This window comes from Balaenoptera physalus, assembly GCF_965194825.1.
Source record: "Balaenoptera physalus genome assembly, chromosome: 12".
NCBI classification, from domain to species: Eukaryota; Metazoa; Chordata; class Mammalia; order Artiodactyla; family Balaenopteridae; genus Balaenoptera; species Balaenoptera physalus.
Genome location: NC_138897.1, coordinates 7,405,860 through 7,422,599, shown reverse-complemented (window position 1 = coordinate 7,422,599; position 16,740 = coordinate 7,405,860). Strand labels below are relative to the sequence as shown.

The following is a 16,740-nucleotide window of genomic DNA, read 5'->3' as shown; positions in this document are numbered from 1 at the left end:
GCGTCTTGTCAGTGGTGTCGTCCAGATTTTACTGCCCTCCTGAAGGAGGTTTGTGTAACTTAGTACAAAATGCATTTATCTCCTGGTCATAATAGCTTCTTCAGCAGACCTCGTAGTTTCTTCTTAAAAGACTCCCTGGTTAGACTTAATTTGGTCATACTATTTCTTCTACTAAAACTTTATTTTGACTTAGGTTTCTATGGAGAAAGGATTTCCACTTTGGGGAGGTAAAAAAACAGAGAAAGGGAGACCAGGGTGAAAGCTGGGTGACAGAAGCACAGCAGAATGGTCTGTGGGTGACCCCGTGGGGACTGAGCCAGTCAAACCTTTGTGAAAGTGTAGGGTTCTAACTAGAAAGGTTTCTTCATAGACCCTGCCTTTACTTTTTAATCATGATTTGTTTTCTCAAGAAGAGAGAATCTTCTTCATGAAGTTCTGCTGACAAAGCTTCCATCATTTTCCAGTGAGGCTGGGTGTTGTTTATTTATGTGACTGCTGTAAAAGCAGGTGTGGGGTGATCTGAAAAAACCCCACACAGCTCCCTGAATTAATAGAAGAGCCCAAAAGTTTCCTGTGCGTTCATGTCAGAAAAGACCCTTTGGAGAGAAACCACGTTTGGTGCAGGATAAAGGAAGGACTGTTTCAGTGCTCGAAGTTCACAGTTGAAGCATATGTAAAATTGAGTGACTGGGTTTGCATATCTTTTTTTTTAAAGTATAAAAATTCACTCTCTCCCCTCTTCAGAGACCAATTAATATATTTAATATTTCAGATGTAAAAGTTGCACTTAGATTACTGAAATTGTGTCATAAATAAAGATTATAGTTCTTCCTTTCCCAACTTGTGGCAAAATAACTAGAGGCCAAACGTTCAGAGGCATGTAGGCTTAGAGCGAGGGTTTTGTGGTAATACAGAGGGGACAGAGTTCCTCTGGATTGAATAGTCCCTGTGAGATGAGTGCTATGGAAACACGAAAAGGCCCAAACGGTATTTTCCTCCAAGGCTATAGAGTTTGGCAGCTGTTTTGTCTGATATTTTTTTCTTCCAATTACATTCTCTGTACAGACCTTTATTCTTTTTAAAGAAAAGTTATGTTTGCGGCTAAATGGCACTATGCATAATAGAGGCCAGAAGGTGACCGCAGGCAAGCTATTTCTTCTCAACTCCTATGTCGCTGATACAGGGACTGGGCAATAGGTCCAGGGAGGGCATTTATATGCATGCTTATCCTGTAGAACACGAGGCAGAACAGCATTGCTAAAGGCAGTCGACACAGAAACAATACAAGGTTTCTTTAAACGACTCACCTCCTTCCTTGAAGTCTAGGCTTTAAGTGTTTTTCTCTTGTGACCTTGAGAGTTTCACCTTGTCTTGCATTATCCTTCTAGGATGTCACTTCAACCTTTCATGCATCTCCACCGTGAAGTAGTTCTCTACAGCCTTGCTGCCATGGCCCTCCTTTGGGTTTGCTCTTACCCTGGGAAGGAGAAGGAATATCAAAGGGTCCTGATGGAGCAAAGCCTGTTCCTCCATTCCGATCGCTTCAGGTATTTCATTGCCGCATCAAGTATGTGTTTAGTGTGTTACTTGTCCTGAAAACTCTAAATCCCTCTAGTTGGAAAAGTACTACCTAGAAGAATAGTTTGCTCGTGGTGTTGGCTTATGTTGCAGCCCTGATAGTACCATGCGTTTGGGTTTTCATGGAGGAGAAGGGGAAGGGGCTTCAGTGCCTGTGTGCACTTCACTTCTTCTAAAAATCACAAATGGCTCTGGGTGAACAAAATAGACAAATCTTCTGGGGCTCTGGGGTGTGAGACTAGAACTCATTTTAGAAATAGAAGGTTCCAGATAGCAAAGTAAATGAAATCAGGGTGCTTAACTACTCATTTGGTATGTTATTATTTTCTCTGGGAAAGTTTATGAGTGGCTATTACATGTCTGTTCATACGCATAGACCAGGCTCATATATCTTCTTTTTGCAGACTTTTTTTTAACCTTGTAACATGCCCAAACTCTTACTGTCTTCACTCCATGATTATGTAGTGGGAACAAGAGGTACTTTTACGTTGAAAATGTTCCTCAGGCACTTCTCCAAGTTACGCAGAATTTGGCAGCTTAGCAGCCATTTTTCTGGGTTTTGGTGCAACCATTGTTTTTGGTGACTTTATTGTACTGCCATTTGCTGGGACCTCAAATGTGTGAAGCTGGTCACTGGGGGGGAGTGGATCCCTTTACATTGGGAACCCCACAGTCTTAAGGAGGGGTTAGGTACCAAAAGATCAACTGTTGTCTAAGATCAACTGGCAGAGCCATCAGCGTGGATTATGGTAGCATTGGCTGAGGTCTGGTGGCACGAAAGGGGATGAAATCTCTTGAAATATAACTTCCTTGAGAAAAATGTGAGTTTAGGCTGGTGACCCATACTCAAGAGTTCAAGGAGTGAAATCCACAACTGATGCTGGAAAGGTTTCTCAATTCAGTCACGTTAGCACAGTGGTTCTGCTATGAGAAACGCTAGCTGAGCACGAGAGTGTGAAATTAAACAAACTCCAGTTTCAGCATCCAACATGGGCCTTTCCACTGTGGCCTGTCCTGGGACCTGGACCAGAAAGGGCATCCTGGCATCAGTAGACAAGCATCATACATCACATGGTATAGGATCACTCATGGCAGCCACTCTGTGTGGCAAAGAGAAACAGTTGCAGCATTCAGCTCTTTAGGTACCAGATCTCTTTACTCGTGTTTGGATACAGGACTGAGACCTCCTTGCACTGGATCTCAGGCAATTTGTGTGACAGGAGGAGGGGACCTTCTGAGGATGATGAGCCTTTCTTTTAGGGAGTGGGGATCAAGTGACTTATTTGCTTGGAAAAAAAGAGATAAAACCACATCTGTTAAACTTCCTTCGTGAAATATGACCTTCCAGTGTCATAGACTGATTCTTCATAAAGAGTGTTTTAAGTCAGGATACGTGATAATGTGAAGGCATAATATTATCAGCTGTGAACCAATTCTTAAAAATCAGTATTTCCTGCTACTCTTTATCTTCTCCAGTCAGGCAGCCATGAATTCATTCTCTGTATGTTTACTGCCCCCTCAACAGTGGTTCCACAGAAACGTAAAGGGAAAGAAATGATCAGCTTTTGAGTTTCCAAATAGACTTTTGTGGTAAATACTAGATGTAGTATCTTTGAGAGAAAATACTTTTTGAGACCCAAGGTGGGGAGTAGGTTTGGGAGAATAAAATACAGTTGCAATTTACTCAGTGTTATATATTATGAGAAAAAATAGGTATATTAAAGATTATATTTAAAAATCCTTAAATTCCAGGGAATGAGCATCAGAAAGCTCAAAATTCAGGAACGAATGGTGTTTCCTCTCTGCATTTTGGCTGTGGTATTTGTTTGACTAGGGTAGTGGAGGTTAGGGTTTAGTCTGAAAGGAGGAGAGAGGGTAAAAGGCATTATGAGGCAAATGCAGTAAAGCTGACACTCCCCTCCTTTGTTTAAGCTGAGAAAGTGTACTTCTCGTGGATATAGAGAACCCATTGATGGGTGCCAGAAGTAGGGGCTGGGAGTGGACAAAAGGGGTGAAGGGTGTTAAAGTACAAACTTCCAGCTGTAGAATAAGTATGTCATGGGGATGTCAAATATGACATGGGGATGTCATGGTGACTATAGTTAATACTACTGTATTGCATATTTGAAAGTTGCTGAGAGAGTAGACCTTAAAAGTTTTCATCACAAGAAAGCATTTTGTAACTATGTGTGGTGATGGATGTTAAGCAGACTTATTGAGGTGATCATTTTGCAGTATATACAAATATTAGGTCTTTATGTTGTGTGCCTGAAACTAATATAATGTTGTATCTCAGTTATATCTAAATATAAAAAGTATACTTGGATTTGAAAACATGGCAAGCAACACACTGTGCCCCTCAGATTTCTGCACGAGAGTGTAAGACCTCTCTGACCCAGGAGAGGGAGAGAGAGTTTCAGTAACGGTCAAGAGGGCTAGGTGCCTTTAAATGTGTCTGGCTGGACCTGTAATGATATAGAAGTTTGGGGCTGTCTCTGGCTGTACCTCAGAATTACACGAAATGGTACCAGAAATGTAAGTGTTGCTTGAGAATTTTTTTCCTGTGTCATTTCAGCACTGTGGTTCAGCAAAGAATAGAAATTGAGGAATTTTATGTTTAGATAAAGAGAGATGGGGAAAGATTCCTTAGTCTCCCATGACCAAGTTCAAGAGGGTAAGAAATGGCTGATAGAGGTGGCCAAGAAGCACATGAAAAGATGCTCAACATCACTAATTATTAGAGAACTGCAAATCAAAACTACAATGAGGTATCACCTCACACAAGTTAGAATGGACATCATCAGAAAATCTACAAACAACAAATGCTGGAGAGGGTGTGGAGAAAAGGGAACCCTCTTGCACTGTTGGTGGGAATGTAAATTGATACAGCCACTATGGAGAACAGTATGGAGGTTCCTTAAAAAACTAAAAATAGATTTACCATATGACCCAGCAATCCCACTACTGGGCGTATACCCAGAGAAAACAATAATTCAAAAAGACACATGCACCCCAATGTTTATTGCAGCACTATTTACAATAGCCAGGTCATGGAAGCAACCTAAATGCCCATCGACAGTCGAATGGATAAAGAAGATGTGGTACATATATACAATGGAATATTACTCAGCCATAAAAAGGAGCGAAATTGAGTCATTTGTGGAGACGTGGATGGATCTAGAGACTGTCATACAGAGTGAAGTAAGTCAGAAAGAGAAAAACAAATATCGTATATTAACGCATGTATGTGGAACCTAGAAAAATGGTACAGATGAGCCGGTTTGCAGGGCAGAAGTTGAGACACAGATGTAGAGAACAGACATATGGACACCAAGGGGGGAAAACTGCGGTGGGGTGGGGATGGTGGTGTGCTGAATTGGGCGATTGGGATTGACATGTATACACTGATGTGTATAAAATTGATGACTAATAAGAACCTGCAGTATAAAAAAACAAACAAAGCAACTAATACTAAACTTTCACTGGGTTATTTGTATGGAAATATGTTGATATAAATGTTTCAGACATTACATGAAATTTCTAAAAATCTTATATGTTCTGGTATAATGTTATAAGTCATAATACTAGTTATTACTTTAAAATGTATATCTCAGAAATAACTAAAAAAAAAGAAAAAAAGAAATGGCTGATAGAGACCCGGAGGTGGTCGTAATTTCTGCTTAGAAATAGGAGGAGTGTTTAGATGAAGAAAGGGAGACTGATGACAAGGTGAATATAAGAAGTCTAGTGAGATGGAATAAAATTGTGGATGTCTTAATGGCGGGGGTCCAATACCTGGTAATTCTCTCCGATGATGTCAAACCGGCGAATCCCCTCAAATCAGCTCATTACCACGAGGATTCAAGGGAGCATCCACGTTCAGCTGTGAAGTGAAAATGTCCACATCCTGCTTCATAGCCTGACAGCGTCACACCTGTGGCAGTAGTGTCGAATTTGTGGATGCTATACAAATCCTCACACATTTATGTCAGCAAATTCTGATTCAAACTGACGAATGCTACAAGTGCTGAAACATATGTCCACTTGGAGTCAGGGACCCAAATTCAGGGGCATGTCCACGGAACAGTGAAGAAGGGAGAGGGTGTCTGCCAAGGCAGATGAGTAGAGCTAGCCCGGATCATCAGATTCTATAGCTGGATGAAATTTATTTGAGCAACTTGGCTTATCAAATGTGATGACTTTCATATTTAGGATCCGGCTTGGCAGCAGTTATTCTCACGGTCAAGGATGTAGCAAAACTAGCATTCTGTGTTCTGGTGTAGACTTGCTATTGTGTTTCCATACATTGTGAATGAATTCCCTCTTTGACATTACATACCTTGGACATTGGATTCAGTATTTACGTGAAGGATAGACCATTTCATTTGAGGTCGCAAAAATGTAAGACAGAAGAACAAAGATAATTCTTTAAAAGATTCACTGGTTATCAAGTTAAGAGCGATCTTTGTTTGCAGGAGATGCTGACATGGTAAGTAGGACCACAACCAGTTTCAATGTTGCATTCGTATTTCTATTTTTTGATATTCACAGAATAACAATAGCATTGTCAAAAGAACAATCCATCGGGAGAATCTTTGCTGTGTTAGCTGAAGCGCTGTCCGTAAACCGTGTGCAAAAACAAAAATAAATGTGTAAGGAGTGTGTCTCCATCATTACATGATGAAAGTCTCTCATGCTCAGGCCATGATTTCTTCTTGGCTGTTATATCTTGTGAAAACCTTCACTTTGAGGGCTAAATAAAATCTTATCTGTTTTGGTCCCCCACTGTAAGTATATCTTACATTTGAGAATTAATTTCTCATTTAGGCTTCTGAACATTAATATATTGCAGAGTTTAAACACAACGACTTGAGGCATTTCCATTTAAAACAGAGCTTTTAATATGATTCATGATGAATAATTTACATTTCCGTCTTTCTAAAGAAGGAGGGAATTGTTATGTAAGTTGTAAGGAATATGTCTGCAAGAACAAAGCAACACGGTGTAAACAGCTCAAAACCATTCTGTGAAAAGCTCTTTTCTATCTGGTTTATCCACACCTCAGCAGCATTTCCCTGGCTTTCCCCTGGCAAAATGTGAAATAGGATACCCTAGAGGGTTATAGATTGGTAATCCTAATATTTGGTGTTCCCAAAATCCATTTGTAAGAAGCGAGAAGAAAGTGTATCCATCTAAGGGTTAGAAGAGCAGAATTCTGGGCCCAATTCCTGTACTCTTCAGCTGTGTGACCTTGTCTCAACAAGGCACATAACTTCTTTGAATCCAAATTTTCCTCTTCTTTTAAATGGGCGAACTGACATTTACTCAACATTCTTCCGAGTTGTGAAAACTGAAGATACTAGATGAGGTGGTGTTTGAAAACAGCCGTCTGCAAAACTAATGAAGAGTTGAGACAATCTAGAAAACAGGGTGAATTGTTCTATTAAATCAACTGAATGTGTGGTCTCCACTGCCCACAGTGGACCCTCCCCCTCACCCCCAGACTCATGCCTACAGTGTGCATATTTCAGTCTAAGCTATCCCATCTCCACCCTTTCAGAGGCTGATGTTCTGGTGTTATCAGGAGTTATCATAGTTCACAAGATACATCAGATGGAGCCTAATTTCAAAATGACACAAGAGATTATCAGTCGTTACTAACAATTGAAAGTCCATGGTTTTTACAGTTGTATCACATCCTTCCTGCAGTGAATGTTTTGTTATAACCAAGGTCTAATGGGTTTTGAAGGTGAGACTGATGAATTCGTATGTCTCTCGATCTACCTTGTTGATGGAATTCTCTCCAATCTGTACATTGGCGCACAGCATTGGTTTGAATGTGAATATTTACTCTTGTAGCATTATTTTTAATTAAAGGTGGGTTTTGGGGCTGTAGTTTTGTTTTGTTTTCCCTGAGTCTCTCAACAAAACCTTTTACAGTTTTTCCTTTTCTTTGTTCAGTAAACAAGTCTTTACCTGACAAAAGGAAGTAGCTGGAGATAGACCTCCACAAAACCCCCAATGATGTTGCCCTGATGTATGCTGTCCCAGTTTTGTAAATTAGAAATCTGGTCATCTCAGCTCAGTCTCTGAGCAGTGCCAGCTGTCTTCTCTTTCTATCACTGCAAAGATGCTTTGAAGCTCCTCCTGTATTGTGTTGGCAACATTAGCACAGGAAGATTTGAAGACTATAATAGCTGGAAAAGGTTACACAGCTTCACATAATTGACTATGGCAATATAAAATATTGCCTGCTCTGTTTTGTAACAAAGTAGATATTGCTTTCTTTTGGATTTGAAGGGAAGCAAAGTAGAGCAGAATTGCTTTTTCTATTAAGTTTCCAGGTTAAAAGCTGCAAATCTGTGTTGTAAAGTGTGTCTTTCCTGGCTGCATACAGTAAATTACCATCCCATCCTGCTGTATGGACAATATGTTTCCAGCTTAATGAATCAGATGCTTTGTATTTTCTCTAGCTACTTAGTGTAGGGCAAAATGGGCTCATAAAAGAGGAACAGCCTTGAGGGACATCAGTCATTTTAGTTGATTTGCCTTCAAATAATTGTCAGGTGAAATAATGATGTAAAATTTTTTTTAGAAGTCGAGAAATAAAAGGTAGATATTTTCCATTTTTTTCTTATTATAAATAAAAATTCAAAATGAATCATAAATAGCCAGAAATGGCTTCACACTGTGGTAGTAATTGTTAGTCCCAGGCTGAACCTACTGAGAGAGCTCTGGTCTGAGGAAGTAGATTTTTAATGAAAAAAAAAAAGTTCTTTGTTTCTGTTACTATTGCATTATTTGAAATCAAAGGGCAGGTTAGACCTAATCCTCCTTTTACTTTGTGTGGTTTCAGGTTTATTTACTTGGTGAGTCTGATAGGCATTTAGGAAAACATGGGTGATAATACCAGATTAATTCTTTCCATATTCATTACTCTCCCTTTAAAAATGAATGTGACAAGACACCCTTAAGCAACAGAGCCATTATGGGAACTCCTCTGAGAAGCTCTTAAGAATTCAAACAATTTTCACAAGACAAAACCACTATGGAGCACTTAGGAAACAGGTATCAAGGCAAGATAAAAATTCCCCTATATATATTTTTTTCCCCTATATTTATATGTTAAACCAAGAATCACAAAATCAAATTCATTCTAAGGCAGGAGATAAATACCATGCTAATGGCTACAAAAGGAAAGAACAATGAAGAAACTATTTTCCAGGTATTCTAGAGGTAATAGAAATAAACCTCTAAGGAGAAGCATAAAATATTTATTGAGGAGTACACCGCACACTCTAGAATTACACGGGGCTGGTGACAGTGATTAAATGTTCTGAGGCTGCACAGAGAGATGCTGAGGTTTTAATGTACAAGATATTGATTACATGATGAATCGCAACAGTTTGTTTCCTGCAGTTGCCTGCAACATGGGGAGCAGTGAAAATAATGCACACACGTTTGTAGGCTCCATTGTACACAAAATGGAGCAGTTGATGAGCTAAATGAACGATGGGTTTCCTTCTCCCATTCATAAACGTGAGAGTTGCATAACGAATTAATCTGTTGGAAACCAGGAAGTCTAGCTATAGCATACAATTCTTAAAAATGCCAATGAAATACTCAGATTTTCATTTCAGCTTGAAGATTGGCCCCTTTATTTGGTTTTCATTTAAAATCTCAATGTGCAACGCTACCCGTTAGGATTGCTTTTTTCCCCTAGTGTCAGCATTCAAGTATGTAAATTAGAGGACCCTTAAGCAAATCAGAGAGAAGTAGGGAAAAATTGCACATTTTGGAATGATTTGATGGTATTTATGATTTCAAAGCTCCTGTGTAGGTGGCCGCTACATAGATCATATTAAATTTCAGTTATTCCTCTGATTGTTATCGACACCTTTTATTTTCCTTATTGTTTAACATCAAGCTTTAACTTTGACTATAGTTATCCCTAAATAAGAAACACATGGTTAAGAAGGGCAACCAGCACAGAATCAGTGGCAGGATGACTAGACGTCAATGAGGACCTGGGTGTGAGGGAAGGAGAGTGGAGACCCGTTAAAAGTGTCTGAATCAACTTTCCTACCCATGTCTGTCCAGCCTGCTCTGTCCTACGTGCTCGAGAGTCCATCACGTTCTCCACTGACCACCCTGTCTTGAGCTTTTCACATCCTCACAAGAGCAAACCCCCCAGAAGTGCACCTACCCCAGTCCTGTTTCTGTGATTCTCTTCAGCGTTCATAGAAACGTAATGGAGTCAAGTGCCAAAGGGAGCATCAAAGTTAAGTCAGAAAATGAAAAGACCCCAACAGAAAGTTCTTCGTAATGCTGTTGTCTCTTGTAAAAGCTTCTCCCTAATGGGTGATGAAAAGGTGAAGCACAGTTCAGAAGTGAGAGAGTTTATGGTTAATGGACTTTGGATGGCATTGCATCTCGGGGCATGGGTCTCCTTGCATTTCCTTATATAAGAATATCTTGACATATTTTACAGGTTATAGAGTATATTTGTATACAAATATGTTTTAGCCAAATCATGTGTGAGTTATAACGTATGAAGCACCTAGTCTACTGCATACTTGCAAGTATATCGTATAGCAAATAATGGGACAATGTCATGCTAATTTTTAAGAATGAAAGCAATGTGACTTTTTCTTTCTTTCTTTTTTTTTTTTTGCAATTTACCTACTAGGAATGGTAGAGTGCTTTAGGAAAGATGATTTATTTAATAATGAACCTAGTCTAAAATTTAAAGGATTGAAGTCATCAAATACATTTAAGCTGTTTCAAATTGAAATGTAATATTTATCACAGGGAAAAATATTAGAGAAAGGATAATGTGTATTAAAAACATTTCTTTTTTTTTGGCTATACCGCGCAGCTTGCGGGATCTTGGTTCCCCAACCAGGGACTGAACCCGCGCCCTTGGCAGTGAAAGCGCTGAGTCCTAACCACTGGACCGCCAGGGAATTCCCTAAAAACATTTTTGGTAATAAAACTTCCAAACCTCTATAAAATTAGAGATGATCTTATGGTGAACTACTAAGTCCCATCATTCAGCTTCAGTGATGGTCAACATATGATCAGTCCTGTTTCATCTAAATTCTCAAATACTTTCTTCCATCAGGGGATTATTTTGAGGCAGATACCAGACATGATAGCAGTTCTTTCATAAATACTTCAGTATGCGTCTCTAAAAGGAAAGTTCTTCTAAAGTGTGAAACTACTATTATCACAACTAAAAATTAGCAGTGATTCCCTAATGTTATGAAACAGTTTGTCAGCTTCATATTTTTCCCCATTGCTTCATACGTCTCTTTTTAAGTTTGTTTGTTTGAATCAGGAGCAAACAAGTTCACACCTGGGGGGGTCCATGTTCTTTTATAACAATAATTCTTAGAAAAAAATATGCCTTTTGGAGCCTAGCAATTCACTTCTACAGATGCACCTGATGGTTCCACGTTATCTTGATAGATTTGATTTTCTTTCTTGAAAATGTAATCCTCCTCTTAGGTGTTTTCCTCTGAAGAATCCTTCAGACCAGGGAACCTTTTGAGGCACTGTCTTTCTTTTGTGAATCCTACAAAAGAAATGAAACTCTCTAAAGTAAGTGGTGACCCAAGAGTCCGATGACATTTAATTTGGGCACTTAACGTTTACGTGGTGGCCACAGCTACCATGAATCTAAAGTGTGTTCTTTTATCTGTTTTATCTTGTCAAAAATTTCATGACTTTGACCTTTTCTTGCACAATCTATACATATACAGTAGAAAATTTAAAAGTATTTTTGGCAATCAAGATTTTCTTCTGATCCTTGTGTGAAAAAAGAAACACTTATGATCTTGAAAAAAGCATATGTTAACTTCCTTTGAATTCTTTAGATCAGCTAAAAGATGAATTTGCCATTTTAAGAATATAATATTGCAGAGATCTGTCTTCAAAGTGAACCCAGGCAGGAATACTTTTTTATCTTAGGGGATTTATATCTTTTAAAGGAAACAGCAACTAAATTTGAAAACCAGTATGTACCCAATGCATCAGGCTTTTTCAAAGAACCGTGTCTCAAAAAATAGAGCTTTTGATTTCTTAAAATGATCTCTGAAGTCCCGTCTTGAAATACATAAGTCAACAAATTGAATTTTAATGGAAAATCAAGGGTGTTTTTCAAAGGACGGTTGAATGCAGCTTTGAAAAATGCGAGGACAGAGAATTATCAGCTTGTTATAATGGCATTGACTTGACACTAACATTTTATGTTTAAGTAAGAAAGGACGTGACATCAAGGACAAATGAGGAAAGCAGCTTGGAACTGGCACAGCCCACCTTCTCCCTCCTCCGTGGACTTTCTCATCAGCCCGCTGAACCACCTGCTTGAGCACCCACAGCCAAAATCATAATCACACGTTCTGCATCCATCTCATTTCAATATAGCTGTAGTTGCCTCTTTATCATTATATGTTTATCTTTTGATTATAAAATAATGAAATAGAAGATGAGGCCACCATGTTGTTCTAGAACTCCTCCCATCACTTAATAATATAATACTCAAAATGTAAAAAGACATGGACTTCATGTACAGTAAATCTTTTGCAAACGAATGCTCTAAGATTGTTATATTATTATTCCCATGTCCGCGTGGAGGACCTGAGACGGTGGGTCTGGACAAGCTGCTGGTGTTGCAGTCAGTGGCAGGGGTATTCCTCAGGTCTGGGTATTAGCTACAAGTCACATGTGTGTTCCCCCCACTGGGCCGAGAATTCTACTAATCCATAAGAAACAGGACAAATTTAAAATGAAGAAATGCAATTTCAGACTACTCAGGGCTTCCCTTTGAGTGGGAAAAACTGAAGAAATCAGTCAATATGCAGGAGAAGATTGAGAGTAATTGCTAAAGTGCCAGACAATTAAAATGGCAAATCTCTTTTAGAGTGTGATAAGGGACTTACACTTGTGGTTGTTCCTCTACAGTTTACTCTCCTGTGTGTTCTCTCAGTGGGGAAAAAGGGTAGTCACTGTGGCTGTTTGCTAAGTTTCCTACATCGAGTAATTACAAAGAATATATAGTCATTGAGAAAGATATTTTCCAGCTAAGGCTATGCCAAGGTGTCATAATGAATAAAGGACATTATTAAATCTTAAATTGAAATGAATGTAGATAATTGTGTAATATGTCATGTATGCCTTAATTTTGATTGCGTATATATCTCATTCATGACCCATTGGAGATATTTAGGTCCTCTGTGTATAGAGAGGACGAAAAAGAGAAACACTACCTGTCTTTTTTAAAAAATATATTTATTTATTTATTTTTAAATTTATTTTTTTTACACTATGTCCTTGTTGGTTATCTTTTTTAAATATAGCAATGTGTACCTGTCAATCCCAGACTCCCAATCTATCCCTGTCCCCCACCCTTCCCCCCCTGGTAACCATAAGTTCATTGTCTAAGTCTTGAGTCTGTTTCTGTTTTGTAAATAAGTTCATTTGAATCACTTTTTTAAAACCCACAATCTGCTCCTTTAGTTGTTGGCTTGGTTTCATCCACACCATGGCCTGGAATCTTTACTTCCTGGTTCCCCAGATAGTTTTGCTTGGGACTATGTGTGTGTTTATATAAAGACTTTAAAAGTTCCCTGAATTTGGGGTGCTACGGAGTAATGATTTCATTTAATACATTGAAATTGTTCCCATCTGGAATTGTTATAATTGTTATTGAAATAAATTATCTTTATATTCTTGCTTCGATAACATATGATGTTGCTCGATACAAACTAAAAAAAATTGAGATTGTGTGTGAAAGCTTTATCGTCATGGAAGTATCAACCCTCTCAGTAGGGTTTTATGTGGAAATTCCACTCGTTTTCTAGTCCTGTTTGTTTCCATGAATTATTCTGTTTGGAGCCCTCTGTACTGTGTAGGGTCAGCTTATGAGTTTGCCTTCCTGCCTGGGGTATTCTTGTGGGTTATGTTGGTCTGATAGGCAGGAATGTTCCAGAAGAGCCACCAGAGGTGGGTCGCCCTGGTCTGTGCCCAGGGTGAGGGAGGGGAGATCAAGGCGGTGCATTTCATTCCACTCCTGGGACACTTCTGTAAGGATTTCATGCTAAAGGAGGGGGTTGAACTCAATGGATTCTGTGATTACACATTCAGTTTACACATTTTCGAGGTGAGCCCTTCTTCCATTTTTAGCCATAATTTCTTTATTTCATTTCAATAAACGGTTACTTCAGTTAGTCTGCAACTTAAAAAAAGAACACATTTGAAATGTTTTTTAATTTGTACCGCTGTGGACTGACTTTTTTGGTGTGTATTTACCATATTGAAACTGCTGTTATTTAGGTACCTTTCTACTATTAATTATTTCTACATCTTATGCTTTATTTTATTTTATTTTATTTGTTTACTTTTTTTGGAAAAAAGGAGTGAATTTTTATTTATTAATTTATTTATTTTGCAGGAAGAGCATTTGTTTATTTATCTATTTTTTCTTATTAGTCTTCCATTTTATACACATCAGCATATACATGTCAATCCCAATCTCCCTATTCATCACACCACCACCACCACCAACTGCCGCTTTCCCCCCTTGGTGTCAATACATTTTTTCTCTACTTCTGTGTCTCAATTTCTGCTCTGCAAACCAGTTCATCTGTACCATTTTCTAGGTTCCACATATATGCGTTAATATATGATATTTGTTTTTCTCTTTCTGACTTACTTCACTCTGTATGACAGTCTCTAGATGCATCCACATCTCTACAAATGACCCAATTTCGTTCCTTTTTATGGCTGAGTAATATTCCATTGTATATATGTACCACAACTTCTTTATCCATTTGTCTGTCGATGGACACTTACGTTGCTTCCATGACCTGGCTGTTGTAAATAGTGTTGCAGTGAACATTGAGGTGCATGTGTCTTTTTGAATTATGGTATTCTCTAGGTATATGCCTAGTAGTGGGATTGCTGGGCCATATGGTAATTCTATTTTTAGTTTTTTAAGGTACCTCCATACTGTTCTCCATAGTGGCTGTATCAATTTACATTCCCACCAACAGTGCAAGAGGGTTCCCTTTTCTCCACACCCTCTCTAGCATTTGTTGTTTGTAGATTTTCTGATGATGCCCATTCTAACTTGTGTGAGGTGATACCTCATTGTAGTTTTGATTTGCAGTTCTCTAATAATTAGTGATGTTGAGCAGCTTTTCATGTGCTTCTTGGCCATCTGTATGTCTTCTTTGGAGAAATGTCTATTAAGGTCTTCTGCCCATTTTCTGGATTAGGTTGTTTTTTTTAATATTGAGCTGCATGAGCTGTTTATATATTTTGGAGATTAATTCTTTATCCGATGATTCATCTGCAAATATTTTCTCCCATTCTGAGGGTTGTCTTTTCATCTTGTTTATGGTTTCATTTGCTGTGCAAAAGCTTTTAAGTTTCATTAGGTCCTGTTTGTTTATTTTTGTTTTTATTTCCATTACTCTAGGAGGTGGATCAAAAAAGATCTTGCTGTGATTTATGTCAAAGAGTGTTCTTCCTATGTTTTCCTCTAAGAGTTTTATAGTGTCTGGTCTTACATTTAGGTTTCTAATCCATTTTGAGTTTATTTTTGTGTATGGTGTTAGGGAGTATTCTAATTTCATTCTTTTCTATGTAGCTGTCCAGTTTTCCCAGCACCACTTCTTGAAGAGACTGTCTTTTCTCCATTGTATATCCTTGCCTCCTTTGTCATAGATTAGTTGACCATAGGTGCGTGGGTTTATCTCTGGGCTTTCTATCCTGTTCCATTGATCTATATTTCTGTTTTTGTGCCAGTACCATATTGTCTTGATTACTGTAGCTTTGTAGTATAGTCTGAAGTCAGGAAATCTGATTACTCCAGCTCCGTTTTTTTTCTCTCAAGACTGCTTTGGCAGTCTATGTTGAATAATAGTGGTGAGAGTGGACATCCTTGTCTTGTTCCTGATCTTAGAGGAAATGCTTTCAGTTTTTCACCATTGACAATGATGTTTGCTGTGGGTTTGTCATATATGGACTTTATTATGTTGAAGTAGGTTCCCTCTATGCCCACTTTCTGGAGAGTTTTTATCATAAATGGGTGTTGAATTTTGTCAAAAGCTTTTTCTGCATCTATTGAGATGATCATATGGTTTTTCTTCTTCAGTTTGTTAACATGGTGTGTCACATTGATTGATTTGCGTATATTGAAGAATCCTTGCATCCCTGGGATAAATTCCACTTGATCATGGTGTATGATCCTTTTAATGTGTTGTTGGATTCTGTTAGCTAGTATTTTGTTGAGGATTTTTGCATCTATATTCATCAGTGATATTGGTCTGTAATTTTCTTTTTTTGTAGTATCTTTGTCTGGTTTTGGTATCAGGGTGATGGTGGCCTCATAGAATGAGTTTGGGAGTGTTCCTTCCTCTGCAATTTTTTGGAAGAGTTTGAAGGATGGGTGTTAGCTCTTCTCTAAATGTTTGATAGAATTCACCTGTGAAGCCATCTTGTCCCGGGCTTTTGTTTGTTGGAAGATTTTTAATCACAGTTTCAATTTCATTACTTGTGATTGGTCTGTTCATATTTTCTATTTCTTCCTGGTTCAGTCTTGGAAGGTTATACCTTTCTAAGAATTTGTCCATTTCTTCCAGGTTGTTCATTTTATTGGCATAGAGCTGCTTGTAGTAGTCTCTTAGGATGCTTTGTATTCCTGCCATGTCTGTTGTAACCTCTCCATTTTCATTTCTAATTTTATTGATTTAAGTCCTCTCCCTCTTTTTCTTGATGAATCTGGCTAAAGGTTTATATTTTGTTTATCTTCTCAAAGGACCAGCTTTTAGTTTTATTGATCTTTGCTATTGTTTTCTTTGTTTCTATTTCATTTATTTCTGCTCTGATCTTTATGATTTCTTTCCTTCTGCTAACTTTAGGTTTTGCTTGTTCTTCTTTCTCTAGTTCCTTTAGGTGTAAGGTTAGATTGTTTATTTGAGATTTTTCTTGTTTCTTGAAATAGGCTTGTATACCTATAAACTTCCCTCTTAGAACTGCTTTGGCGGCATCCCATAGATTTTGGATCATTGTGTTTTCATTGTCATTTGTCTCTAGGTATTTTTTGATTTCCTCTTTGATTTCTTCAGTGATCTCTGGGTTATTTAGTAACGTATT

The 16,740-nt window shown here is 38.2% G+C and overlaps 1 protein-coding gene and 1 long non-coding RNA gene across 2 annotated transcripts in view; one reads left to right on the top strand and one right to left on the bottom strand.

Moving 5' to 3' along the window:
- Positions 1-16,740, top strand: part of LOC309639108 (uncharacterized protein) — a 1,002,784-nt gene that overhangs the window by 166,506 nt on the left and 819,538 nt on the right. The window contains exon 5 of the mRNA XM_082415948.1: positions 1,389-1,547. Within this exon, the coding sequence (XP_082272074.1) occupies positions 1,389-1,547 (159 nt within the window). The remainder of the gene's footprint in view (positions 1-1,388; positions 1,548-16,740) is intronic.
- The window catches only part of LOC309639128, a 422,446-nt gene that overhangs the window by 209,929 nt on the left and 195,777 nt on the right, over positions 1-16,740 (bottom strand). The gene's annotated exons all lie outside the window — the stretch shown is intronic.